This window comes from Mus musculus, chromosome 16 (genome assembly GCF_000001635.26).
Source record: "Mus musculus strain C57BL/6J chromosome 16, GRCm38.p6 C57BL/6J".
In the NCBI taxonomy this organism is placed as follows: Eukaryota; Metazoa; Chordata; class Mammalia; order Rodentia; family Muridae; genus Mus; species Mus musculus.
This window is the reverse complement of record NC_000082.6, coordinates 22485202-22511574: the sequence shown is the minus strand read 5'-3', so window position 1 is coordinate 22511574 and position 26373 is coordinate 22485202. Positions and strand designations below refer to the sequence as shown.

The 26373-nt window shown below is 46.5% G+C and overlaps 1 protein-coding gene and 1 long non-coding RNA gene across 8 annotated transcripts in view; one reads left to right on the top strand and one right to left on the bottom strand.

Annotated features, from left to right (window-relative positions):
* 9230117E06Rik (RIKEN cDNA 9230117E06 gene) overlaps positions 1–95 on the bottom strand; it is a 6206-nt gene extending 6111 nt beyond the window's left edge. The window contains exon 1 of the long non-coding RNA NR_130988.1: positions 36–95. This is a non-coding gene — a long non-coding RNA (RIKEN cDNA 9230117E06 gene). The remainder of the gene's footprint in view (positions 1–35) is intronic.
* Dgkg (diacylglycerol kinase, gamma) overlaps positions 1–26373 on the top strand; it is a 190735-nt gene that overhangs the window by 145728 nt on the left and 18634 nt on the right. For 6 of the 7 annotated variants that reach the window (XM_017316851.2, XM_017316850.2, XM_030248917.1 and 3 more), the window contains one exon: positions 11174–11351. In XM_017316851.2, the coding sequence (XP_017172340.1) occupies positions 11174–11351 (178 nt within the window). Of the gene's footprint in view, positions 1–11173; positions 11352–14257; positions 25380–26373 lie in introns of those variants that run through there. The other variant, XM_017316852.2, reaches the window with a different exon arrangement.

The following is a 26373-nucleotide window of genomic DNA, read 5'->3' as shown; positions in this document are numbered from 1 at the left end:
TTTCAAACACCGCACGGTGATGCCTGCCTCCCTACCTTTTCCCCGGTGCATTGACTACAAGTCTCCTCACGGACTCAAAGTTGTTCCGCTGACTCAGGACAAACACTTTTCTTGCTAATTCTTCTTGTGAAATCCCATTGTTTGCTCTCAGATCTGATGCAACTTCTCCTCTCCCTCAAGTGACCCTCTTCTTTTATTTCCTGCTAGCGTGCACCCTGCAGTTCAGTTGTGCCTGTTGGTCTATATGCTTTTACTTTTCTGTTCTCTTCTGTTGCCTTTGTTTTTTGTGAATTGCTTTGATTTTCCTTTGTCTTCAGATTCCTGACAATAACGTACTTTGTGTCTTCCAAGGACTTGGGAATGACTTTTAAAGATTAAGCCTCGTGCCTACATTTTCTCAAAAAACAGCTGGGTGGTATGTCGTGGGTCTGATAGGCTGGCCCCAGGAAGTCTTAGAGGACCAGGACAGGACTCTCATCACTGACAGTCCAGTTAAAGCCCTGCCTCCAGCAAATTTCTGGAAGACTCTGTCAGATAACCTCTGCCCCCAGAGAGCTTAGCTTTATGGCTGCCAAAGTCCCTTGGTAAAAGAATAACTTCCCCCAAGCAATGTGTCTTTCAAGGTAAGAAAGCAATGCATTCATTAGCCTCCTTAGATATTCTAGAATACTGAAGAGTTTGTGCTCTTTCTTACCACACTCCATGATCCAGGCACTTCAGGGAAGAAAAAATATTCTAATCCTTTTTTATTCCCCTTTACAGCTTGACTGTCAAACAAAGAATATAATAAACAAATATGACTTTTGGGCTGCAGAAGAGAAATCTGTATTTCTAAGGCCAGTGAGTTTATAGAAGGAAAAGAAATGGACTCTTTAATGAAGGGGATGCTAACACAGGATTAACTAAATGTCCTTATACACAAATACCTCAGGTCAATTACAATCCATAATCCTAGCATTTCCATACAATGTCTTATTTAACCCTCATAACAGCTCTGTACCCTGTGTATTATTCTCATAAATTCTCATGAAAAAAAATATATATATTGATCTGTGCCTTTAAGTCCTAGCAGAGGAAGGTGACTGGATCTCTGTGAGTTGGAGGCCAATCCAGTCTACATAGCAAGTTCCAGGCCAGCCATGGCTACACAGTGAGACCCTGCCTTAAAATAAAATACTCTAAGACCAGGCAAGTTTAACCCCTTGGTCTGCGATGCCAGCCCCACAAGTCCCCCACAATACCAGGATACCCACAGAGGGATAGCTCTGCATAATACTTCTGCTGGCCACTTAATGTGCATAAGTATGTAGTTGACAGGCCAACTTCCCTTCAGGGCTTGATGTGTGTATCGGACAGTGAGCTTTCAGAAGCAAGGACTTTCTTTTCATCTGGCAGTCATAGAGCCAGCAAAGACCCTAAGAGGAATTAATTTCTCCGTAGTGACTTGTTGAAAGTAAAGTTGAATCAAAGTGTGAAAATCTCATAATTGGTATGAACACTAGTAAAAATTACCAGCGACCACCTGAAGTCACAGTTTTTTGTTGGCAGCCACTAGACTCCAAGGGAGCCACCTGCTCCATTGGTAGCACGAAGAGGGAAATGGATGGCTGAGCTAACAGCCTGGTATTCAGGGAGTGGGAAGATATCCTACACATTGCTCTAAGCTGTCCAGAGGGTCTGGACAACTGGGGAACCAGGACAGGAAATGCCAGGCTCTCCCACCTCTTTCCCACCGAACGAACGGAGTTAAAACAGTGAGTGGGTGGGGCCATTACGGCAGTGAGGATGTTGGGCAGTGACCCTGCAAAGCAGAAGAAAGGACCTCCATCCTGAGCCCTGCTCGCTGCCCAGAGGCCTACCTGCCCTGGAACCCTTCCAGGTCCTAAGGCTACCAGTTCTCTTCTGCTTAATGGGGTTGGACTCTCAGGAAATCCAATCCAGTTCATTGGCCTCAGATTTCCAGAGAGGTAGAAAGGTCTGCTAAATCTGTATCCAGAGCAAGAAAAGCCCTAAAACACCAAAGGTTTTCAAGCTTGGGGAGATGGAACTGTGGAGAGGAAATGGCTTTGCCCTCTGTCCAACTCTGAGGCAACAGGCCACCATGAGCTCTGAGAAGCAGCAGTTTTGTTTTGGAAACTGGCACCCAATGCAGGCTCACTCCTGGATGTGAACTTGCGTCCCCGCCCCCACCCCAGCTGCAACACTCCACTTCCAGCCTCTCTGCCAATATCCCCTTCCAGCTGCCCCTGTCAAAGGCACCATTGTGCCCTCCTGGCATGGCAACAGAGTAAGGCTAAAGAGGAAGAAAACATTTTCTGCCCATGGGATGTTCTTAAGCAGGTTGTGTGTGTATGGCTTCAATGCCACATTCCTTGAGCCCACACAAATTTACCAGAACACCGTCATTTCTGTCACAGATGGCAGCTTACTTTCCAGGCTAGCTAGCCCACCACAGTTAGCTGTCAGAGAATGTGGAGCACACAGCTGGGATGTCAAGGCTGGGCAGAGAGAGAGAGAGATCAGGACAACAATTTTCAAAACACCACTCAGTAGCCTGCCAGAGTAAATTCTGAACTTCGAATCTCCAACTGGAAGGTGTTTTGTTTAAACTTACACACTCGACAAAGGAGTCATTCTGGCACATTCTAATAAGTGAGGCTCCTACCTCCTCTTGACTATTGGAAGTTAGGAAGCCCCTAAGAAGCCTGTTCATGACTAGGTAGCGTGGACTTTCTTCCTGATACTGAACAAGAGTTGCATCCTGTTCCTTGCTGTTGGTTCCCTAGTTGGCCCTGGTTTGGAACAAATTAAATACACAGTATCCGTGGATGCATGAATGGAGTTCCCATTGCAGGCATCTTATCATCCCCCTCACTCCTCCACAGGACTAATGCTAATGATGCAACGTTTACATGGTATCACATCCATTTACAATGAGCTACACATTCCTAGTTCCTATATACCTCCACTTACAGACCCATAACTCTCCTGACGACTTTTTAAAAAAGAATTTTTTTTAACGTGTATCAGTTTTTTGCCTGCATGTTTGTATATGTGCCATATGTGTGCAGTATTCCTGGAAGCCAGAAGAGGGTGTCAGTTCCCAGGAACTGAAGTTTCAGACAGTTGTGGGTACAGGGAACCCAATCCAGGTCCTCTGTAAGAACAGTGAGTGCTCTTAGGCACAGAGCTCTCTCCCCACCCCTCCTGACTATCTTGTCTCCTAGGTAACTAAGCACAGCACTAACAGACCTCATGGATTGGCTCTTTACATTGGTCTGGCTTCTTGCCTCTCATACAGGAGACCAGGAGGCTGAGGGAAGACAAGCACTAAACAGAAGATTGGACAAGAAAGACCCTCCTTAACTTCACCAAGTCAGTGATCTCTCGTCTGCATAACAAGCATATGCGCACTGACACTGCAGAGCCAAAAGGATTAGATTTTAAATATATGATGAGCCTGTTTCATAAGTCGCTGAAAATGATGCTTCATCTTACTGCCCACTATAGACAACAGCTCCTGTAATCATATGCAATAGCCTCTCTGAACACAGAGCAAGCCATTGCCTGTACCATTTACCTACATGCCAGACCCATCTTTGTATGGAGACAGACTGCCTTCCGAAGACTGCTCTCTTCATATCAGACATTACCTCTGGAAGCAATCGCTCTTGTTCCTCTCCAGGGAAACAAGGATAGTGATTTCCCTGGCTACTTTTCTTACACTCACAGTACACGCTCTAATTCTGCAGATAGAAAAGTCTGAGCTTCCTTTTCGGCCTTGTTGCCTTTAGCCAGCAGTGCAGGGAAGCCAGCCTGCTCGCTGGCCCATCTCTTCCCAGCTCTCCTCTCTGCTGAGGTTGTATCTTGCAATTGGCTGTAAGTTGGGAGTGTTTATGCCTTAGAATACAACAATTGCTCTTTGGTTTTTGTTTTCCTGGAGACCTTGCTGGTAAGCAGTTAGCAGCACCTGCCTTAGCACTGACCTGAGAAAGCATCTGAGGACTGGGTTCTGTCTTATTTCACCTCCATCCCTGCATCTAGCAGAGAGTAAGTTCTGGCTTGTTCTTGTTGGATGAATGAGTGTCTCTGTCTTCTCTGTCTCCTTGAAGGAGCCTCCCATGTCTCATCCTGTTGGGGTGTAGGCTACTTCCTGCAGGCTAGGGTTAACATTCACATCTCTTCCTGCCCTGGACATTTGAGTCTACTTTACCTGGTCATCCATCATGATATTCATGTAGAGAGGTTAGGCAGATTCATCTGGGATGGAGATTTTTGTGGGTGTTCTTCATGGAACAGCTTGTGTTCCCTCTTAGGGATTTCTCCACAAGTGCTTTGGTTTTGATTCATAGGTAGTTACATTGAACACCCAGTATGGCGTAGACATGCCTGGTTCTGTGGAGAACACAGAGCTGTGTGGAACACTGTCCTTACCTTCTACTGAGCTTCATGTCTCCTGGGGGACATGTAGCAGAATATACACCACATCCAAGGGGGAATTGAACCAATGGAGTGCAGAGGAGGGGAGCATTGTTTACCTGCTAGCTGCCTGGAACAGTTTTGAGGAGCTGCTGTATCTCCAGCAGGTGGGGATTTAGCAGGCACCAAAGGGGCAGTTTGGACCACATGCAGCAGAAACAAAAGTCAACAGGCCCCAACTCTTTGCCCACACAGAGCAATTCAGTCTCTCTAACAGGCAGTTACTAGGGCCCAACTAATTATCAACCTTAGCAGCTCTCTTCTTTCCAAACCAAAGAGGTCAGGCCAGACAGGGGCCAGCCTTCCCCAGAGCCCTAATGTACCATCTAGGCTGCCAAGCCACTTTCATCCCTACCTGCCCCTCCCTGTCTTCTCCTGGGTTCTGGGTTCTGTAAGACTTGAAACTACCAAGCGAGGTTTGATGGATCTTCTTTCTTTCTTTCTCTCTCTCTCCCTCCCTCCCTCCTTCCCTCCCTCCCTCCCCCCCCCTCTCTCCCCCCCATCTCTGCCTGATGCTTGCTGGTGTCCCATTTCCTCAAAACAGAGGCAAAGAGGGGCGGGTTACCCAGGCTCCTTCAGTCTCCTACAAGCTTGGTTTGATACTCTGACATGGAGTTCAGGCATCAAAGGCCACCACCTACCCGCAGCCATCAGAGCCAGTCAAAGGTCAGGATGTGGTCCATCTCACTGTACATTATAACCGAAAGACCTTTCCTAGGGATGCAGCCCAGTATTTCTCCCTTAGCAAGAGAGCTACACCCTGCATTTTGTCACTCACTGGGGAAATCATCCTCAGACTGTTTCCAAAAGAGAAAAAGTACAAGAAATTTATAGTTCAAAAGGAACCCTAGAGATGTATCAATAAAACATGGCAGTGCTTTCAGACAACCAGTAATTTTTAAAAAGGGGGGGGGCTGTTAAGAAGGTTAAGGAATTATGATTGCCATTGAAGGGTGGTGATGATGGATTTAATCTGTAAGCCTTTATTGTTTAAAGGTAAACGCCATTTACATGTAAGAGAAAAATCTAGGTTTGCTGCGGGACAGTTCGAAGTGTGTGGGGAGCCTTGAACAAGTTTGGTTGCCAGAAGTAACTGCTATGCTGGGTCTTTATCTCTCCACTTTTCTGTACTTTTAGAAATAACCATTTAAAAAGATTAAAACAATGGAAGAAAGGGGAGGGGCGCATCAGAATAATGCAATGACAGACAGAGTCTGAGGCAGGGAGCTCAGATGGTGACCCAGCCTAGTGATGGGTGGAGCTTCGATACAAAACAATCTTCCTCCAAGCCAGAGAAAATCTGTCTGCAGGTGGTGTGGAGAATCCAGGTTAGGGATAACGCAGTCTAAAAACTGAAACAGGTCGTCAAATAAATAGACTCTTTCCCGGAGGACCTGCAGAAAAGGGCCAGTAGGGCTGCAATCCAGAGTCCTCCCTTCCCCACCTTTTCAGGTTAGAGGGGAGGGCCTGCTGCAAGGTGCCTCCCTCCCCTCTGATGCTGTCGACCCCCTCAGTGAAGACAGAGAGCTGGGAGAGTCTAGGTTCTGCCTAGAAATGCAGAGATCCAAAGTTTCTGGCTAGGGAGGAGGTGAACACAGGGCGCTTAGCATTTGCTTACAAAGGCCTGTGGTCTTTTAACCTAGTCTCTAGTTACCTACACAACAATTCTCCAGCCAAAAACAAAACAACAACAACAACAAAACTATCCTCTCTCTGAATATGGGTGCTGGGGCCCAAATGCTGTGGACTGCAGCCAACAACTGTAGCCTAAATGCGCACAGGGGAGAGAGTGGGGCTGGCTTCGGTGACCCCTGTCACACCTGCACCTGGCAGCAACACCCACGAAGGACAATCTGGAGTGCTTGCGTGCCCATAGGCTCCAGCTCTGAGTCCCATGCCTGGCTGTAAACGCCTAGGTGAGTGCAGCATAACCGCCTTTCACAGCAGGGCCTGCAAGCCCTCCTGCCAGCCCCAGCATAGCTCAGGGCTGCAGGCTCTCCCTGGAGCCATCCTGAAGGGGGGCCAGATGACGTCATGGAACACTTGGAGGATTTATCTCAGGAACAGGCTGTTGCCAGTGTTCCAGTTAGGCCTACAGTGCTCCATTCCTGGATTCCACTTTTCCGAGAGACTCAGTACAGCAAGCCTCAGGTCTTAGGACGTTCCAAAGGAAATAAGAAACAGTGGCTAGGAGGCAGGTGTGTAGAGAGGAACGCTAAAATGCTCTAGCCAAACTGGGCGAGCAGGTTCATGACCTGGAGTGGGGGGGGGGTCTTCCTGGCACAGGAAATGGGGGGGACTCAAATCATGTAGGAGTTAGGAATTGCCTTTGCCTCACACCAAAATTTGCTTACCTCCACCCCCATTTTCTGTCTACTTAAAGCACAGAGAGATTAAGGACCAACCCAGAATCACACATCTGACTCACCAGGAGTATCCTTTTTAAGGGTAGACCTCAGGGTCCTCCCCCCTCGACTATTTGCCCCAGTTTACACTGGAGGGATGGAGAGAAGAGTCTATCAAGGGCAGACAGAGGGCTGTTTACTAGGGAGGAAGCAACAGTTATGCCTACAGAAAGACAGCAGACACTTAAAACTGCAGGCAAGGAAGAAAGGTGACTGAGTGAAATACAGTTTGCCAGGGAGAATGCTGGTGGTACATTTCTTTGGTTTTGTGGGTGGTTGTTTTTAAAACAACTCTGGCCTAGAGACAGGATTTAATTATGTCTAAGCCCTTTATAAGATAGAATGGCAGTGGAAGATTCAATTATTCAAACAACAGCTGCAAGCTGAGTTTTGCTGTAAACCCAGCATCAGCTTCACTGCCTCGTCTCTAGAGTGGAATCTGGCATCCAGGGCCTGCTTTGGCAACCAACATCTGCATCTGTGCAGAGCCATGTTCTGTGACCCTGAGCCAGGGCCGTCCGTCGCCATCCACTGGGGTAGCAATGGTGTCTCCCTCAGCACTAGGCTCCTCAGAGACAAGGTAGACAGCGGCAGTCTGGTGCCCAAGGCAGTCTGGCCAGGGGAAGCTGTGACTATCATTATTTTTCAGAAAGAAAGAGATATTTCAATCAACAATGAATAAATTGCGGTGCTGTGAAAGTTACTCCAACCAGCAAGGAAAGTAGCCATCTGGTCTAGGAAGAGATAAGAGATAAGGAAAGGGGACAATTCCAGGCTCAGAGCAGAGGAAAACTCATTTTGAAAAATGTTTGGCACAGTGACCCAGAGCCTAAATTCCTAATTAGTAGTTGCATAAGAAGGATGGGCCAGTAAAAAGACATTCCAAAATAAAGTCCTAACAGATCATGAAATGTGTTGAGGAGGAAAGGGAGTCTTGTCTCTGTGACAGCAACACGGAGGCCAGGAGCAGCCCGGGTGATAAGGGAACTGTGCATAGACGCAAAGGCAGCATGTAGCCACACCCAGGAGTAACTGCTTAAAGCACACCTCAGACCTCTGAGCCTGGCTCTGGGAAGGCTGCTGCTGAGGGGGATGCTAGATGATGTTTGAAGCAAAACAACAAAAAAGCAGAAAAGGAAACCTGGAAAGTGTAGTTCAGCAGGGCTCTGCCATCTGAGAAACGGTCTTCTTTTCTGTACTTCTAGTGGTTCTCTGCTGGTTAGTCTTATGTACTTGACACAAATTTGAGGCACCTGGGAAGAAGAGCCCTCAACAGAGAGATTGCCTCCAATAGATTGGCCCGTGGGCATGTCTGTGGGGTATTGTCTGGGCTGATGGTCAATGTAGGAGGACCCAGCACTTTGTGGGTGATACCACCCCTGTGCAGATGGTCTGAGCTATATAAGAAGACAGTCTGAACAAGCCATGGGGAGCAAGCCAGTAACCAGCACCTCTCTGTGGCCTCCGATTCAGTTCCTACTTCCAGGTTCCTGACTTGAGTTCCTGCCCTGAATTCCCTCTGAGATGTGTAAGCTAAGTAAACCAAGTCCTCCCTGGCTCAGTTTTGGTCAGTGTTCATCACATGGGGCGAGTCCCAAATTAAAAATGGGGAAACAGATGCTAAAGTGGCCTCCCTGTCTAAGGAGGGACAATGGACAACTTGCAGGCCTTGGAAAATTCACACTTGGTTGAGCCCAAGTTGTTGGAAGATTTTAGGTATCATTCAGAAGTCACTTTGATAAATCTAGAATGCAGGAGATTCTATCAAATGAGAGGCAAAGAGATAAATATCACCGAGTGTCTCAAAAATAAAAGGGCATACCATGAAAACTACATATTGAGGTACTTCTGTCTAATCCCTGGAAACTAGAGTTGATGGTTGGCACCCATGCATGGGTGATATAGTTTACTAAAGATAGAATCTTTTATTACTTTTATTACTTTTGTGGTAAAGGTTGTCAGGGAAAGTCTGACGTGACACTTAGCAGACTCTCTTCTGTTTCAGCAGGAAGAACACAGGATTGAGGTCTGTAGACCTGCTTTTCTATCCTGTTCCACCATTCATAGATCAGATGCTCACAGGGCAGTTGTTTTGCTTCATGGATCTTCCTTTATGATTCCATCTCAATCCATATGCACTGATAGGAACAGGGTCCTGAAGACATACTGCATCAATAAAACACCTCACGCTAAGGTTACTACTGCATGACATGTGGTGTGTTAAAGTGACCAAGGAGAGACTTGATCCCTGGTTTTGCCATTATATGACTTAACCCCCCAAATGATGAGCAAGCTGCAACTAAGGGCACAGAATATCGGTCTGAACAGACTAGAGGAGGTTTGAACCAAGAACTAGATTAAATAAATGTAAAGTCCTGCATCTAAGCTATATTTTTCAATCCTACTACATAAGGTCAAGAGAGATAAACACATAGTAAGATGAAGGTCAAGGTGACTGAGGTGACTTTTTTACCCACTTCAAATAAAAGAGCTAATGAAGATCTTACCACATCAGCGATAAGGACAGTGGCAGGTAACTTGTGACACTTTTATGGGTGCTTTGTACACATCTTGTTTTATGACCATGATGATGTGATAAGAGCTCCAGCCCCAAGAAATACCGGTGTGATTGCCATCTGTCCCACCAAACAGGTCAGCGCTGATGCTTCCGATGTCAGGGACAGTACCAATTAGGTAGGGAATAAATTGTGGTGTGTACAAAACAGAACACTCAATATAGGAAAGGTCTGATAAGGAGGTCCGAGCAGTGACCACACTCAGCCCAGAGGAGTGGGAGAAAGAGAAAGCCCTTACGTCTGAGACTGTTACTGCTTACCTTAAAATCTGTATGCTTCCATCTGTACACTGTGTGAACAGCATACCCACTAAAGAGGACTTTGAAAAGCTCCAGTCTCCCCAGTAGAGAAATGAGTTCCCAGTTATCAGAAACACTCACTGTATTCTTGTTCTGTGGTTGGAAAACAAGGCAGAGGTGCCAACATTGATTAGAACTTCAACGAAATCAGGCGGCGGGTGAGTCACTGTGAACCAACAGAGCCCCAACTCTTTCTCATCCTTCTCTGGGGAAGATTCTCAAAGTTTGATTTCTGGGTACTCTAGGCCATTTTCTGTCGTTCCTGAATACCACAAGCTGGGTGAACAGTAAATAGCAAATGTTTAGTCCTCACAATTCAGGATCAGGGTCAAGGCGGCTGTATGTGATGGATCCTTCTCCTCCTGAGAGTCCTGCAGTCTGCAGGCAACAGGAACACACATGGTTTCCTTCCCCCTCAGACAAGGCTAATGAGATCTGGGGCTCCAGTTCTAGAGACCTCATCTAATCCTAATTAGCCCCCCCCTTCATACTGTGTCAATTGAATTAACTCCCACCAAGAATCTGATGGAGGCATCTAGACCATAGCAGTAGACAACACAGGTGACAAGTAGATTGCTACCATATGCTTTGGACTGTCTTCCTTTTTTAAAAGAAGCAAATTTAAAAAGCAAAAACAAAAAAGCATGGTCTTTATGGTCAAATTCCACAAACGTGGAGTTTCCCTGGGCATCCTTGGACACTAAAGCTCATCTCCATGGGTCCCATTTGTTTTTCTGTACATGAAATAAATCACCAGCAATCCCGAGGGACAAGGATCAAAGCTAGTGCATTTTTTTTTTTAATTTTTTGCTGCATTGGTAAGCCTTGTGCCAAAACGGGATAGCTTTCCAGCTAGGTGAAGCCTTCCAGTCTCTCAGACCTCACGGGGGGTGGGGGTGGAGGGGGTAGAAAGCAGAGAAAGAGTCTCTGCTACCTCAGCAAGCACACGTGCCAGAGCCACACTTAGTGCAGCTATGAGAGACAGGCAGATTGGAAGGCCTCCCAGACCCAAAGTCTTGCACTTCTTACCAGGCAGAGATCAGGAATAAAATAAAGGAATAAGATGAAAATTGTCATTTGTTGAGAATATACCTAATACTGGTTTCTGGACCCAGCAACACCACGAATCTTCACAGTGATTAGCAAGGGTCCACACTGGGGGTATTGGGATGGACTGAAGGACAGTTTGGCAACCACCTTGTCTAAAATACATCCGTAAGTATTTCTAGCCCTTGGAAGTTCGTACTGGATGACTCTGTCTCACCATGGCGGCCAATGCCTTGAGTCTGAGAAGCTGCCAGATGTTTAGTTTCTGACTGACAGTGATTAGGTGACTTAGGACCTGTCACTCTCTTTTAGAGACCCGGTGACCACGCATGGCCCCACCATGATCTGCCTTTTCTCTGCTTTGCAGTGTGACGGAGTTGAGGTGGATCTGAGCAACATCTTCCTGGAAGGCATCGCCATTCTTAATATTCCCAGCATGTACGGAGGCACCAATCTCTGGGGAGAAACCAAGAAGAACCGGGCTGTGATCCGGGAAAGCAGGAAGAGCGTCACAGACCCAAAGGAGCTGAAATGCTGTGTCCAAGGTAAGCAAGCATGAGGATAATTGCTCCAGCCATTGCCTGGGTGACAGAGTGAGTTGGCAAGCCACAACAGAACCTACATCAGGCTTGATAAGGCCCCACAGCTGCCAAGGACTGGTGCTCCGGGAACAGGCTGACTCATTGGTCCTGGTGATACAAAGCTTACAATCTCATTAAGAAGGCAAGATTCACAATGAAGGAACCCTAAACAATAGTCTGTAGTCAACCCAGGCTCTAAGAGGTCAGGTGTCAAGTACTGTTCCTGCCTTGGGTACCAATGTCTTCCAGTGTCTACAACCAATAGTTCTCAACATGTTCTCAGCTCCCAGAGCAATATCAGACACCACCCATCACTCTTGCCCCTGGAAGCCCTTCATCCAAATGGCTTCTAGAACTCTCTTGCTCCCAAGTTTTCTTGGTCATCCTCCTGCTTCTCTTTTCTCTAGCCTCTTGATACTACAGGGTTCCCACACAGGTCGTTGGCCTTCTCTAGTCTGTCTGTACCTCACTGGTGGCCTCCTCCAGTTGCAAGCCTATCTTTCTCTCTGGATTCTAGTGGTGCTATATGTAACGTGTACTCACCAAGTGTGGTAGTGTGTGTCGTAATAGCAGGACTCAAGAGGCAGGACCTGATGGTAGCCTAGACTTTATACCTGGAATGACCCTCCAAAGCAATCTGGTCTTACAACCACAGAAAGACCCCTGAGGAAAAGGTCAGTTTATGACATGGACCAAATCCAGTACTGACTCCAAGTAAAACACCAAATGTTCAATGTGGCCTGGAGCCTCATGGGGTCTATCTAGCCTTCAGCTAGCCTTCAGTAGCTCCCAGACCCCATCTTCTACATGGACTCTCCCCATTATGCACACTACTTCTGTCAATCATGCAGGCTGCTTGTGTAAGTCAACTAGTCCTTTCCAGAATAGCTGGCAGTATGTCTCAGAGGCCCTCAGCTTGAATCACACAAGGATACAGGAGAGCTTTCTGAGATGCCCTTAAATGACGTTCATCCCTTTCTCAACCAAGGACTCCGTCTAAGCTCCTGGCTACTGATACTGATTGGTCACACCCTTCTTGGTATCTCAGTTACCAGGAGAGTAGAGAGGTGAGAAGCTGGGCTGAGGACATTGCCATGGGTACTATACCAGCAGGAGAGGACTAAATTCTGGTACTGGTATTGCTAATAGCCCATTTATTGACACCTCAGTTTTTATTGCTGTAAAACCAGCTTTTTAGGTAAAATCTTGTTAGCTGGATAGATGGGGCCAAACAAGATTGAGTCCTAAACTAGACTTGTTTTGTAAAAAGATTCCTGGACTCTAAGGACTCCCTACCATTGAAGGGAGAGACCCATCTACCATTGAAGGGAAGGGTCTACCTACCATTGAAGGGAGAGACCCATCTACCACTGAAGGAAGGGCCCATCTACCACTGAAGGGAATGGTTACTCTCTTAGTTCATGTGGATCTATATTCTAGAGAAAGATAATCAAGAAACATCATCTTCATACCTTTGTCCTTTTAAAGCTGACTCAGGAATATTTCTCTTTTGCCCTCTTAAGGCCCCTTCATTTCTCACAGTAAACTTTGCAATTTGTATGAATTATTAAAATGAATAATGTATTCCTCTTTCCTCCCTTAGCAGGGGAAGTTGTGGGTGCTAACAGAGTGAGGGAAATAGTGGAGGTTATAGAAAGTTCCTGACACCCCACCCCACCAAGCTCCCACCCTGCCCCACCCACTCTCACCTCCCTGGCATCCAGCTCTATCAGAACAGAGAAGGAACTGGCAAAAATGAGGCCTCCCCCATATTCACCCTGGGGGTTGAGGAAGCTCTTCCTGGGATCACATTCTGCCTTGGGGCTCAATGTCAGCTTGCATCTTTTCCTAAAATGTCTGATCTTACATTTTGTGTTCTTTAAGCAAGAATAAACTGTTGATCACTCTTAGCTCTTTTCTACAAGCCCCTTTTCCTGTCCCCAAAACGCACTGTCAGAGATGAAAGAGGAAGCACTTCCTGTTCTTCAACAGGAAGTGAGAGGACTGAAGCAGAGAGAGGGCCCAGGAGGGGTCCTGGCTTCTGGGCTTTACAGAGCTCTCAACTTGGAGTCTTTCTCCTGAAAGAGCCAACATCCCATAAGAGTGAAGTTGGCAGCAGGAAAGCTAAAGAGACACGTTTGTTCATTTAGTGCCTGGCTCCAGCCCAGACTCTGCCTGTCACTAGATTGCGGCCTGGGGTGTGTCCTCTCAAGTTCTTGGCACTCCGTTTTTCTTACCTATAAAACAAGCAATCAGGAAATCCTATCTTGAGTCTCCCAAAAATGACAGTCCTGATTTGGTCTATGTGACCTCCTTGAGCAGAGTTATCTGTCCATGTTTCCTTCTGTGTGTTCTGTCACAGGATTTCTGGGTCTGTAGCTAAGGGTAGGGGGCTCTCTCTGCAGGCACTTCATCTCTGGAGACCCTTGACTCCTTGGCCTTTCCCTGGGACTGGGCTGGGGGTAGGGAGAAGTCAGGGCAGAGTACAGGGAGAAGGACCCCATCATAGGAAGGACAGGAGAAGGTTTACTGTTCAATCTCTCACCAGACATCAACCTTCCTCCTCAGAAGACGGACCCAAGGATTACCACGGAGTGGGTTCTATCAGAACAAAGGCCACTGAGGGAGCAATGGGGATGGGTGCAGGGGATCTCGCAGGTGGACAGCCCAGACTTACATTTGGGCTTTATATTTCTCAGCTTCATAACAACTTGAAAATGACTCAACCCCTCGGCTTCCTCATATATAAATTCGGCATAATAATACCTAGGGCCCTTACTGCGTCAAGAAGATGGTGGGTGGAAAAGTACCTGGACTCAGTATGAACTCAGACTTAAAAATAACCTCCCTCTGTCCTCTTCTACACCTAGCATGCAAGTAGGGGTCTGGTTTGGACACTTCTGTCTTCAGCATGCACCCACAATGAGAAAGAGCAAAGTGAGCTACTGCAGACGTCAGCCTTGACCCAACACAGAAAGCTGAACAAGCAACTGGACCTACTACCAGCTTCCTCCCTAGGCTTCTCGGATCCCAGAGACAGAGTTAGGGATTATGAGTTCTGAAGCCCTGCTATCTGTCCCCAAGTATCAGAGTCTAAGAAATAAGGGGCTGGACAGGTGGCTCAGAAATTAAGAGTAGATAATGATGCTCTCTCAGAGGACCCGAGTTCAATTCCCAGGACTCATATCAAGTCGGAACCACCTGTAACTCCAGTTCCAGGAGACTTGACGCCTCTAGCCTCTGCAGGCTCCAGTACTCATCCCCACACAGATACAGACACAGACTTTAAAATAATAAGAAAATAAAATTTATAAAAAATGAAAAACATTCGATAAATGAGAAGCACCTAGCATCAGTTTTCATTAATATTGGTAATAAGAATGGTCAGAAGTAACCTCTATTTTTTCTTACATTCTATTGTAGCTTGCAAGTGATTCTATATGAACTAATATAATCCTAACCCAAAACCCACGAAAAAAAGATTATGTACCTAGCCAAATGAGCCTACTTCATAGTTGGGGTGGGGGAACCCAATGAGTTTATGCCCAGAAGTAGCGTCGGAACCAAAACTTGTGTCTATGATTACAAATGAGTCCCTCGAGGATAGTGTCCATCTAGAAAATATACTGGAGAGACTTCTGTGCATGTTGTTCAAGCCAGGCTGTCACAACGTGGGCGACATGTAGGTATAGTCCAAGCAGAGGATCCAATCCACTTGATAACACTCTGCTCATCCATCCCTGCTAATGATACCAGCCTCTAGAGCCCCCAACAGAGAGAGCAGCTTTGAACTCCCTGGGCACTGGGCTCTCCATCTCAGCAGAACACTGGCTGTAGATTGCCCTGAATCGTGGGTTGCTCACCCTTATCATCTCTTTCCCTGTCTCTCCTGGAAAGCAAGGGTGGGGGCATAAGTTCCACAGTGAGCCTTTCTTTACTGCTCTGGTGTCAAGCTGTGTGAGCCTGGAAGAGTGAGGCGTAAAATGTGAGGTGGGCTGAACTCTCCTGAAACAGCCAACCTTAGAGCCTCAGACAGTTCTTACCCTGAGGGTGAAGAAAGGTCACCTGAGTAAAGCCCTCAGGGGTTCAAGCTGTACATAACCACAAGGACAAACTGCAGAAACCTGTTTTCCCATAGAGGAACACAAGTAACAACAGCTGGGGTGAACTCACTCCTGTCCACTGCGCCTGGGAAAGAGCAGGAAAACACATTCCAAGAGCAGTTGTGTTTCGAAGAACCTGTCACCAGACTCTGGTTGTCTTGGAGTGTTCTCCCAAACGATCAGACTTCTCACACAACTCCGATAGTGGACTGTGTTCTGACAACCTTTCTGTCCCTTTCACAGCCCACTACCCAGGAGGGTGTGGAGTGTTCTACAGAAAGGGTTTCTGTAAGGAGAGAAGAGAAATCCTGCCTTCAGTGGACACAGCAGATAATAGATTCTGCGGGACAGGATCAGGCACAAGTAAAATTGATAAGAGAAAAAGTCTTAGAAAGTGTTATATGAGAACATGGGAACTGTTGAACGTTCATTTGAGAAGAGAGACGTGCTGGCCATCTTTAAATAAGTCATCCAGATGCCGCTTAGAGAACTTGTAGCTGAGAGTCTGTGTGGAGTGAAGAGATACCCCAAAGGAGAATTAAAAAACAACTCAGGCAGGCCTTGTCGTCACCACCTATGTGTCCTTAGTAACTGTCTCCAAGCCTCTATTTCAGCACCTCACCAAACAGAAGAGTGATAGGCTCCTTCCCTCAGGACTATTGTGAGAGTTGAACGTCATCCTTGTGGGCACATAGCTGCCTGCACTTAGAGCTTGATAAGGCCTTGATTAATAGTCACCATAATAACTGCTTGGTGTTAAATAATATGAAAGGGACAATTTCGAACCCTTTCTCTTTACTGCTCCTTCAGATTTTTTTGGCCAAGGTTTCCTTTAAATCTCCCATGGCTCTAACAGTCAGAACTTCTTGGGTTATCATTGTGACTATCCTTAAAGTGCATCTGGCTGTTGCTGTGGGCATAGGAGGAGCAGACTGTCATCTAGAGATGCAGGGGGAAGGACAGGGGTCTGGTCACCAAGTGAAGCAGAAACATGGGTGCGTGAGTGAGGCTGGAAAGCAGAGTCCTTGGAGGTCTGCCATTCCGTCTGGCACCAGCCCAAGATATAAGTGAGAGACTTCCTACGCACTCTCTCTAACCCTCAATCCAGTCTTCGGCCTGGAATCAGTTACCCCCACTGGACCCTCTGGTTATCTCACACGTGGTTTCTCTATCAGTCCCCCTTGAACCACAAATAGAGTGTTCTAGAAAGTTCCAACCCCAAATCTCTCTAGACTCTCACCAGATAATAATTTCTGCCATTTTGGGTAAACAGAACAAGGGTCAGACATTTCTGGTAAGAGAGTTTTGAGTTGTTCTTATAGCATTACAGATAGGTTTTGTCAGATCATCTAACATACATGCAAATGTTCCTACCAGGAAAGACTTCCCCAGTCACGAGGGGACTAGCACAGCATGGCCTCAAGAAGATAAACCCACAAAGAGACATAGGAACTGTGATTAGTGCTAAGAAGAGTCCATGGCTCCTGGGTCCAGATGAGGCCAGCCAGCCAGCCAGTGTGACTAACACAGGTACACCCAAGGCCTCGATAGCCAGGTGCTCGAGCCTGGTGACAGAAGCACTCCCCGTGCCCAAGCGCATCATCCTGCTCTCCCAGATTCCAAGGCTCTCTAGGAAAGGGAAGCAAACCACAGTGCAAACCCCCTGGCATGCAAGATCCTGGGGCCCTCGGCTCCTGACTCTGCTGCTCTGCAAGCACAGATGGATCGCTCATCTGATTGCTCATGGTGCCTTGTGGGTTTTCACCAATCATAGGAACTGTGTGTGCCCTGAATTCTAAAACCAGGACACAGATACTCTCCAGCCATCTCAAAGTTTCATACTCCCAACTGGAAAACCACAGCTCAGTTGAGACTCAAAAATGATGGTGAGCATAGATTTATAGTTTCTTGTGGCTTTCTTTCCAGTTTTGTATAAAGTCATAGCAGGTAGGGCCTGATAGCTTCAATTTTGGCCAAGGCTTTTCTTAATTATCCTAAAGATTGTACATTTAGTAGGGGTATGGTACGTACTTTATGTTTCTGTGATAAAATGCTAACCAAAAACCAACTTAGGGAGGAAAGGAGTCACCTGACTGACAGGTCAGTCCCAAATGAAGCCACAGCAGGAACCTAGAGGCAGGAACTGTGGAGGAGAGCTGCTTGCTGGCTTGCTCTCCATGTCTTGTTCAGTTTGCTTTATCATAAAACCCAGCACCACCTGCCACGGCTGTGGGGTAGGGGGGACATCATCATAACGGTCTCTCCACATTAATCCTTAATCAAGAAAATGCCCGGCAGGTGTGCCAACGGCCTGGTCTAATGAAGGAGGTTCCTCAGCTGAGATTATCTCTCCCCAGGTGTCTCTAGTTTGTGTCTAGTTGACAAAAACTAACTAGCATAAAGGTCTCTCCTGTGGGTTGTTGGCACAGAAGGAGGCATGTGAACTCTGAAGGGCCTCAGGAGTTCTAGGTGTGTGCAGAGGGACTCTTCTCGGCACTGGAAAGTTACCATGGCAACATGTGTCATCTTGGTAAATGTTTGCAGGCCTACTGAAAGCCTTTCCTTTGCTGTGCACAGGAAATCACAGCTCTGCCATTCAGTCTTTCAACAGCCCACGCTGGCATCAACAAGCCCCAAACTAGTCATTATCTCTCCCTTCTACCCATCTCCTGTTCCTCTCCCAGAGCCCACTGCCTCTCCACACGCACATGTTCCCTGCCTGGTTAGTGTCTTACCTGCTTTCCAAGCCAGGTACCAGAGTCCTGCATTTCCCCCTTCAAGCTACCTAGGAGAACTCTCCTGTGAGTCCCTCACCAGACTGGGAGCTCCCTAGGGAGCTCCAGATGCCATTGTCTCTGTGCCTGGCAGAGTCTCTGAGGCCTCAGATGGGCTTCTGAGTACTGGTTGGTCACATGAGCGGGGACACATGGAGTCATGGTGTGCTAGGGGGCTGTTTTTAAGTTGGACTATCAGGAAAATGGAGTTCTTGTGAAGAATGATGGCAGCACTCAGGATCCCAGGACCTCTCTGACAGTGACAGCCTGTGTTGCAGCTTGGGAAAGCCTGCCTCTGGCCTCCCCCTCTAAGCTCCTCTCTATTCCCAATTGACTCTGTCAGAAAGGAACTGTGGTCTATGAAGTGACCAGCAGGATTCTGCAGGTAAGGCCAATCCTCCCGCCCCACCCCCATTTTTTGTAGTGTCCAGATGAAGGCTGCACAATGTGGGTTTTAGATGCCTGCTTCAGTAGAAACACACTTTTCTACGTAGTTCTGAAACCGGAACCATAGGTCTCTTAAATTTTTAGTGATAATTTTATCCTCTAGATGAGGAGAAAGAGACAGCAAGGTAGAGCGGCTTGCCCTTGGTCAAACTTGGATTGAAATATAGGTCTTCTAGTCCACAGAGAACAATCTTCACTCCTCTTCAGTCTCCTAGGGGGCAGAAAATATTTTCTATATTAAGATATGTAACTAGGCTTTGTGTGCCAGAGTCTCCAATGCAACTTCCCAACTCAGTTGACTTAGCCGTAAAAGTAGCCCTGGAGAATAATTGAATGAGTGTATGGGTCTGAGTTTCAATAAAGCTTTATTAACAAAAACAAATAGCGGGCTGTATTTGGCCTTCATGCCATGGCCAGCTAGTCTGTGCTCTAGAACTTCAAATGGTCCATGACCCAAGAGGATGGGCATCACTTGAGTGCAGTGCAGACTGTCAAGGCCCACACAGACATGCTGGATCAGAATCTGCATTCCCAGCACCCTCTCCAGTCATGGGGAGGACTTTGCTGGTTGGCCTGGCTCCTCCCTCAACCCCCCAAAAATGTCATGATAAAGTTTTATATACTAGAAAAATGACGTGTGGAGAAGTTACACAGCTCAATTGCTGGGTCTGGATCTAGAGTCTAAGTTCTAGCTTTCCAAACATGGAATTCTTTCTACACCCATCAAAGAACCTACCCTAGCTCCAGCCTCATGGCTTTGGGTTGGCCCATGATCCAGTCAAATTCGCTGGAAATCCGAAGGGAAGCAACCAGTCTTGCTGCCTTGGCTGACTTTGGAGCAGAGGACGCCAGCTGGGTCTCCTCCTCCCCACCCCCTACCTCCTGAAACCCAGGAGAGGCTGGTGAGATGGAAATGTGCCAGGGAGACGCCTTACCATCTGCAGAGGGAAACCTGCTCTCATGGCAGCAAGCTGGAGCTAAACTCTAGCTTCATTCCTACCTCCAGAGGTCTGCTGCTCCAAATAGAAGAGAAGCCAGGCAAACTTCATTTTCTACATGCAAAAGGAACAGCTAGTCCAGGCTAGAACTAAACACTTTGTTTTGTGTCAACTGTTGTTGTTCTACGGCTTGCACCATTTTGGTTCTCAAACCTGTCCCTGTTGTCCGCTGCAGCTTTTAAGGCATTCAATACCGGACGGGCGCTTCCTAAGATCCATCCCCACAGCAAAGCACCCTACTGGCCATATGCCCAGACACTGTTGTTCAGAAATCTTGGCCAGTTTCTGTTTTGTGCAAGGATAGTATGTCTTAGTCAGTTGGGGCTGCTGTAATAGAAGACCACAGGCTGAGTGGATTAGACAGCAAAAATTTCATTCTCATACTTCTGGATGCTGGGAAGTTCAGCATCAGGATGCCAGGCAGTTTGGTTCCTGGCAAGGGCCACATCCTGGCCTGCAGAACTTCTTGCTACATTGTCATTTGTGGGCAAAGTTCCTCTGTTATGCCTCTTTAAGGAAAAAAAAAAGGTTACCCTCATGATGTCCCCAGTGCCTGCTATCAAACTGAGTGTTGGGGCTTCAACATATGAATGGGGGGTGGAGGGTAGACACAAACATTTAATCCATAGCAGTATTTGAGCTTTATTGGGGTTTTGCTTGTTTGTCTCACTGTATAGCCCAGGCTGGCCCAGGATTCTCTAAATGCTAGGATTACTGTCATGAGCTCTCAGCCCTCGGTGTTAAATCATAATCAATTAATAAATGACATGTTAGTCTGCCATTTAGTGACTACTTATTGAGGAGACGAAAGGTTGTATATTTTACTACTTAATTTTATGTCTGAGGAGGCTGAGACCTGGTGGGGTTAAAACAGTAGGCTGAAATCATGTCAACAGTGAATAATCAAGCTGGACTCACACCTGGTTTCAAGTACTTAAGGAGGTCCAGTCACTGCAGAGACTGCAATAAAAAGACAGCGTGGTCCAGCCCTTAATCCACAATGTCACCAGCATGACATTTTGCCATAGGATGGGTCAAGAGGTAACCTAGCAACCATGTCAACATTAGCATAACAGGCAAGCATCATGGAGTCCCAGAGTCGTGGGGGACCACAAGAGTGTGAGACACAAGAGAGAGAAGGTTTCCTCTTCAGAATTTGATCCTTGGCTCTTCAGCACTATGCCACGTGCCTAGCAGGTGATCGATCTAATGAATAAATAAACAAACAAGATAGAACATATGTGTGCGGGTCCTAGACTCTAGCAAGGAGACTGAGAGAAAGAGAACTTGAGCTAAGACAGAATGTGGGGTTGCAACTATAAAGCCTTAATTTGGGAGACAGTTGATGCAGAGAAGTAATGGGCGGAGCCAGGAGTAGCGGTGAACACACAAAGAATGCTACCATGCAGGTGAGTCCTCCCCACAGAAGACCCCAGTTCCTGTACTTCCATGCACAAGCTCAGCCTTCCCCTGCCTTCTCTCCTCCCCATCCCAGCCTCTTCCTGAGCAAACACTTCTGTTGGCAAACTGGGCACTTTAAGCAGAGACCTGCAACTTCTTCCAGCACACTGCCAGCTCAGCCTTCTTCCCATGTTCAGGTCAATTCACCCACCATTTGTTAAGCACCTAGTTATATTTAGCACCATATGCTAAAAATATTTTCCACTCGTCATCTCATGTTAGCTCCCTATAGCGTTCCTGCCTTGGTCCATTTTCTTCAACTATGACACATTGCCACAGCTCACGATATCCAAGATGGAAGGATAAGTTCTTCCTGCCCAGCTTCTCCTTAGCGGCCTGGTGATGCCAGATCTTGAAATCTTTTCCAGGACTTTCTTGCTTCCTGAGAAATCTCCCCAGCTCTGTTCTTCCCAACTCCTGCTGATACATGGCTCCTCTCCGGCTAAAGCGCACACTTTCTAAAACACAGAGGTTTACAGCCCTCCCTCTCCCATGCAGCACCATCGAAGCCCGGCTAACCCCCAAGGCACAGTCACAGAATGAAGGGAGCCATTTTCTCACCCTGCTCCTTACACAGGCAGGCCTGCAGGCCCTAGAAGCAGACATGGCGTCCCTGTTTCTATGATTCTTTTGCATTGACAATGCTCATACTGAATGTTCTGTCTTCTGCATGGTGGTGACAGGCCAAGGCCTCTCTGCTTTTGACCAGTCAAGAAACTGTTCTTCATCTTAGCTGGAGAGCTCAAACAGGATTAGGGATAGGGTGCATCGCCCTAATTGAGGGAAACTGGGGCCCTGGCATGGGATGTGATTTGCCTATGGTCATGTTACATGGCAGAGCCCAAACCAAACAACAGTCCATCTGGCACCTGTCAGACCAGTATCTTCCCTCCCTGACAGCTTACCATTCCTTTCTTCTCAGAGCCTAGCTTCTTCCTACCCCTCTCTTGGCTCAGCCAGCCTCAAAACTAACTTGCTGCCTTTGTGCCTTGATGAAGCTTGACAGGTGTAAGACTTGAAATCTGGGAACCAATGTGACAGGCACACAGCACAAAAGAAGGGGTTCCCTGCAGGGATGGATGTCAGGTCTATGTCTCTATGCTTGTAGAGCTCCAGGAACAATAGAAAACAAGGTAGATTGCCCTCTTGTTTGCTCTGTCTGTCTCTCTGTCTCTCTTTCTCACGTGCATGTGCACACACAAGACACTGCAGTTGTAGCTTGGATACCTGAGGGTCCATTGGCCCATTTTAGTCTCTTTTTTTAGCATAAAGAAAACAAACATGGGGACACATCTCTTGCCAAGAGCAAATCCTTTCTAAGGAAACATAACAACACTGACGGCTCTGCTTCCTGAGGGCTTCCTTCCAGTGAGATGGGAATTGTACAGAGCACTCGCTACCCCACCAGGAGGATATCATGTCTGCCTTCCAGAGGGTTGTACTCAAAGTCCCCAAGAGAAGTGCGAAACAGGATTCAGACCCAAGAATGTGGCACTCGTGCTCTGCATAGGGCTGAGAGGAAGAGAGACAGACTGTGAAGGCTTTCTGTAGGCAGCAGTGTCTCCATGGCTTTCTCCAGGTTGTACCCCACCTTTCAGGCTGGGGTACTTGTACACTTGCTTTGAAATGCCTTTGCCAGGAGCTTTGTTGCATCTGTACTCAATCCAGCTGGGGCTCAGGTGAGCTCAGTGCCCAGCTTTAGCACTGAGCTACCAAGAGCACGCAGACCATCTCTATGGAGATGTGGAAGCAAGAGAGGAAGGAGCACAAGGTAATGCCTGTCTCAGCCTCAGTGATCGAGTCTGTAGGAAAGCCTACTGGCTTCCACTGAGCTGGTCCCACTGCCAAGCAGAGCTAGGGTGTGTCTTTCCTTTTGGAAGAGGTAAGAAGGGCCCATGTTCCTATCAGCACACATTAGCTTTTGTGGAGCACAGGGACAATGGGTGTTACTATTTATAGAATACCTTTGTATTCACTCAGTACATCAAGGTGTGGTTTATTATTTCCCCACTCATGGGTACGACTGATCATCTAAATTTGTAAGTTGAAACTCTAAACTGTGATACCTAAGAATATAATTAAAATTTGATGCAGGCTCTTTTTTTATATTCTTAAAAATTTTTTTTGAAAGTTAGTATATAAGTTAATAGGTCTTGTTTGTTTCATCTCCTATCAGCCTGCCCCTTTTTTACTGGCCTTAAATTGTCCCTTTCCTCCTTCCATGTCACATGTAATCATTACTCTTTTCCTTCCCTTCCCTCCTTAACTTCCCTTCCCCTCCTTTCTACTTTTATGACCTGTGTATAAATACATGCACACACACACACACACACACATACATACACACACACTCAGACACACACACGCACACACAAACCTGGAGTCCATGTGGATGGACAAGAAGCATGTGTGATTTGTCTTCCCACATCTGGCTTATTTCCCTTAGCAAAATGGCCTCCAGTTTCATCCATTCTCCTGCAAATGGCATAAATTCATTCATATGTAAAGCTAAATAAATTGCATTGTGTGTATGGACTATGTAGACATCTATAGTAAAGAGCTTCTATATCATGGGTGTGCCTTATATCTCTGTAGCATGTTGACATAGCATCCTTTGGGTATACATACCTACGAGTACTATCGTTGGGTCATGGGTAGTTTTAGATTTTATTTTTCAAGGCACCTCAAACATGCATGGGTTTACATTCTAGATACATTAAGTGTTAAGTAAACACGAGGCTGTTAAGATGAGCCATGATCTAATCTCATTGCTGTCCTTATATGATATAAATTTTGGAGCCATGGAGCTAACAGGGACGTGTGTACACAGAAGTTTATCTGTGTGGTCAAGACGGCAGTGGCCTGTAAGCCAAGGAAAGGCCTCAAAGAAAGCCAACCTTGCTGGCACCTTGGCTTTAGACATGGGTGTGGTCCCTCTGGCTTCCAGAGCTACTGGCAGGTCTAAAGTTGTGTCCCCTAGGATACCAGGGTTCTGTCATTGTTGTGTTCTGGCCCCTCCTCCTGATAGTTGTTAGGACTAAGTAAAGAAAAGCAAAATGGTGTTGAGATAAAATGTGGGGAGAGAGTAGAGGCACAAAAGACGGAGTGGGATGCTCTCTTTGTCCAAAGCGTACCTTGGTTTCTGGCCTCTGCATGGAGGTAAGAGACAGTGGGGAACACAGTCTGATATGCTATTCTGAGGTCTCATGTTGTGGTTTGTGGGCTATGTGAACAGCACTAAGAAGCCAGACAGGTAACCGCTTAGGAGTAGTGGGGAGGAGAGAACACCGTAGCACCGGTGCTCAGCCTGGCACTTTCACACACTTCAGGGGGAGCATTACAATCCCTAATTTTCACTTGAGAAAGTTGTAGATCAAAGCAGTCAGGAAGAAACTTGCTTCTGTTCTTTCCCTGAACTCCCGTGGGCACTTTTATTACCTCAGGCTCAACTTCTCAAACTTGAATGTGTCTAGGAATCTTCCAAAGGGCTTGTTAGAACACAGTCTGCTAGGCGCAACCTCCGGGATGTCTGATTCCACAGCTCTGAGGTGGGGCCCGAGGATTTGCATTTCTCACAAGTTCCCAAGTAGTGAAAAGACTGCTGGTCCAAAGACTACACTCTGGGAAGCACTGGCCAATGGCAACAAAAGCTTAGCTAACTGGCTAGCAAACTGTAGTGCACTTTGGAATCATTGAGGACCGTTCTAGAATAAATGTGATGCCTGGCTTGCATGTCTGTGCATTTTAACTGATAGAAGCCACAACCTGGCCCCCCAGGTAAGGCTAGCATAGAGCAAAGTTTGGCAACCACCGGCATTGCCACACTCTTAATTTTTTCTTACCGTTGTTCCTCAGTTGCCTATTCCTGGGGCCACAGGTCATCGGCCACTGATCAGTTCCGCTCACAGTATCTACCTGCCCACATTTTACTCTAGTGTCTCAGAACACCTCTGCTCTAACGTCCCACATCTCTTGTTTGCCTCCTTCCTGTCATCCCTTTATCTCTTTCTACATCCATCCCAGACATAGCAGTACAGCAGTCACAGTTACAGTCTGCCAACAGTAGACACCACCCCATCCTTTCTCTGGTTGACTGTGTGCCGAAGACCTTGAGGACCCTATAAATCAAACTGAAGGCAGAACACCCCAGAGAACCTTCTGGAGCTATTGTTTGGTATTTGTTACCATGAGCAGCATCTAATGGATTTTTAAAATATTACCTTTTGGTTTTAGTACAACTATATATTTAAAGAAACACTTAGAAAAGCATAAAGAAGAAAGAGAATTAATGTCAACATAATTATCCAGGGTTCACCATTGTTAAGATTTTACTAAGATTTTTCCTTTTCTTATATGCATTGTCTTACCTCATTGAGAGCATGCTACCTAAGTAAACTCATCTATTGACATCATAATTAATCATCATATAAATATATTTATGATGATTAAATATGCATGTTGCCATTTTAAAACAAGGTCTCACATAGTAGCTCAGGCTTTCCTGGATCCCACTTTGTAGTCCAGGCTGGTCTTCCCTTCCTCCCCCAGCCTCTTAGGTGCTGGGATTATGAGCATGAACTACCATACCTGGCTTGTAAATATTTTAATGGAATCAGAATTTTCCATCATTGCAGATACCATAACTGATTGTTTGACTGTTCCTGTGCAGGAAGAAATGTGGTAGTGGGGTTATTTTTTATAAGTGATACTACAGTACGTGTCTTTTCAGGGACTTGGGTTCTGTCCATGATTTCTCATCCAATCCCAAAAGAGTAGCAAAAGAAGCAATGTAAAACTTTCAGACTTATTACACTAGGCAAATTATTTTCAAAACCTATTCTCCTTGTAACATCTTGATTGTGAAGACCATATACTGCATCTTCTTTTACCAAGCCCTTGGTGGTTTGCTTGATTCCACAGAGGACTGAATGTCTGTCGATGACATGATCATGACAAATAGGCATTTATAAAACCAAATGCCAGAGGCTGAACAGGTTGGAACTGATGTTGTCATGGCTACCCTATCCAATGCTCCCACATTCTCCCCTCTTCATTTTCCAACACCATGTCTTTTCCTCCATTCCTAGAATGCAAGCAAATGTTGTGCACAAGCCTTGTTACCAAGGAATAGTAAGGACAGTGTTGGAGGCCTGACTTGAGGGCTATACAATCTCATGCATCGTTTTAGACACTAGTCTCTAAT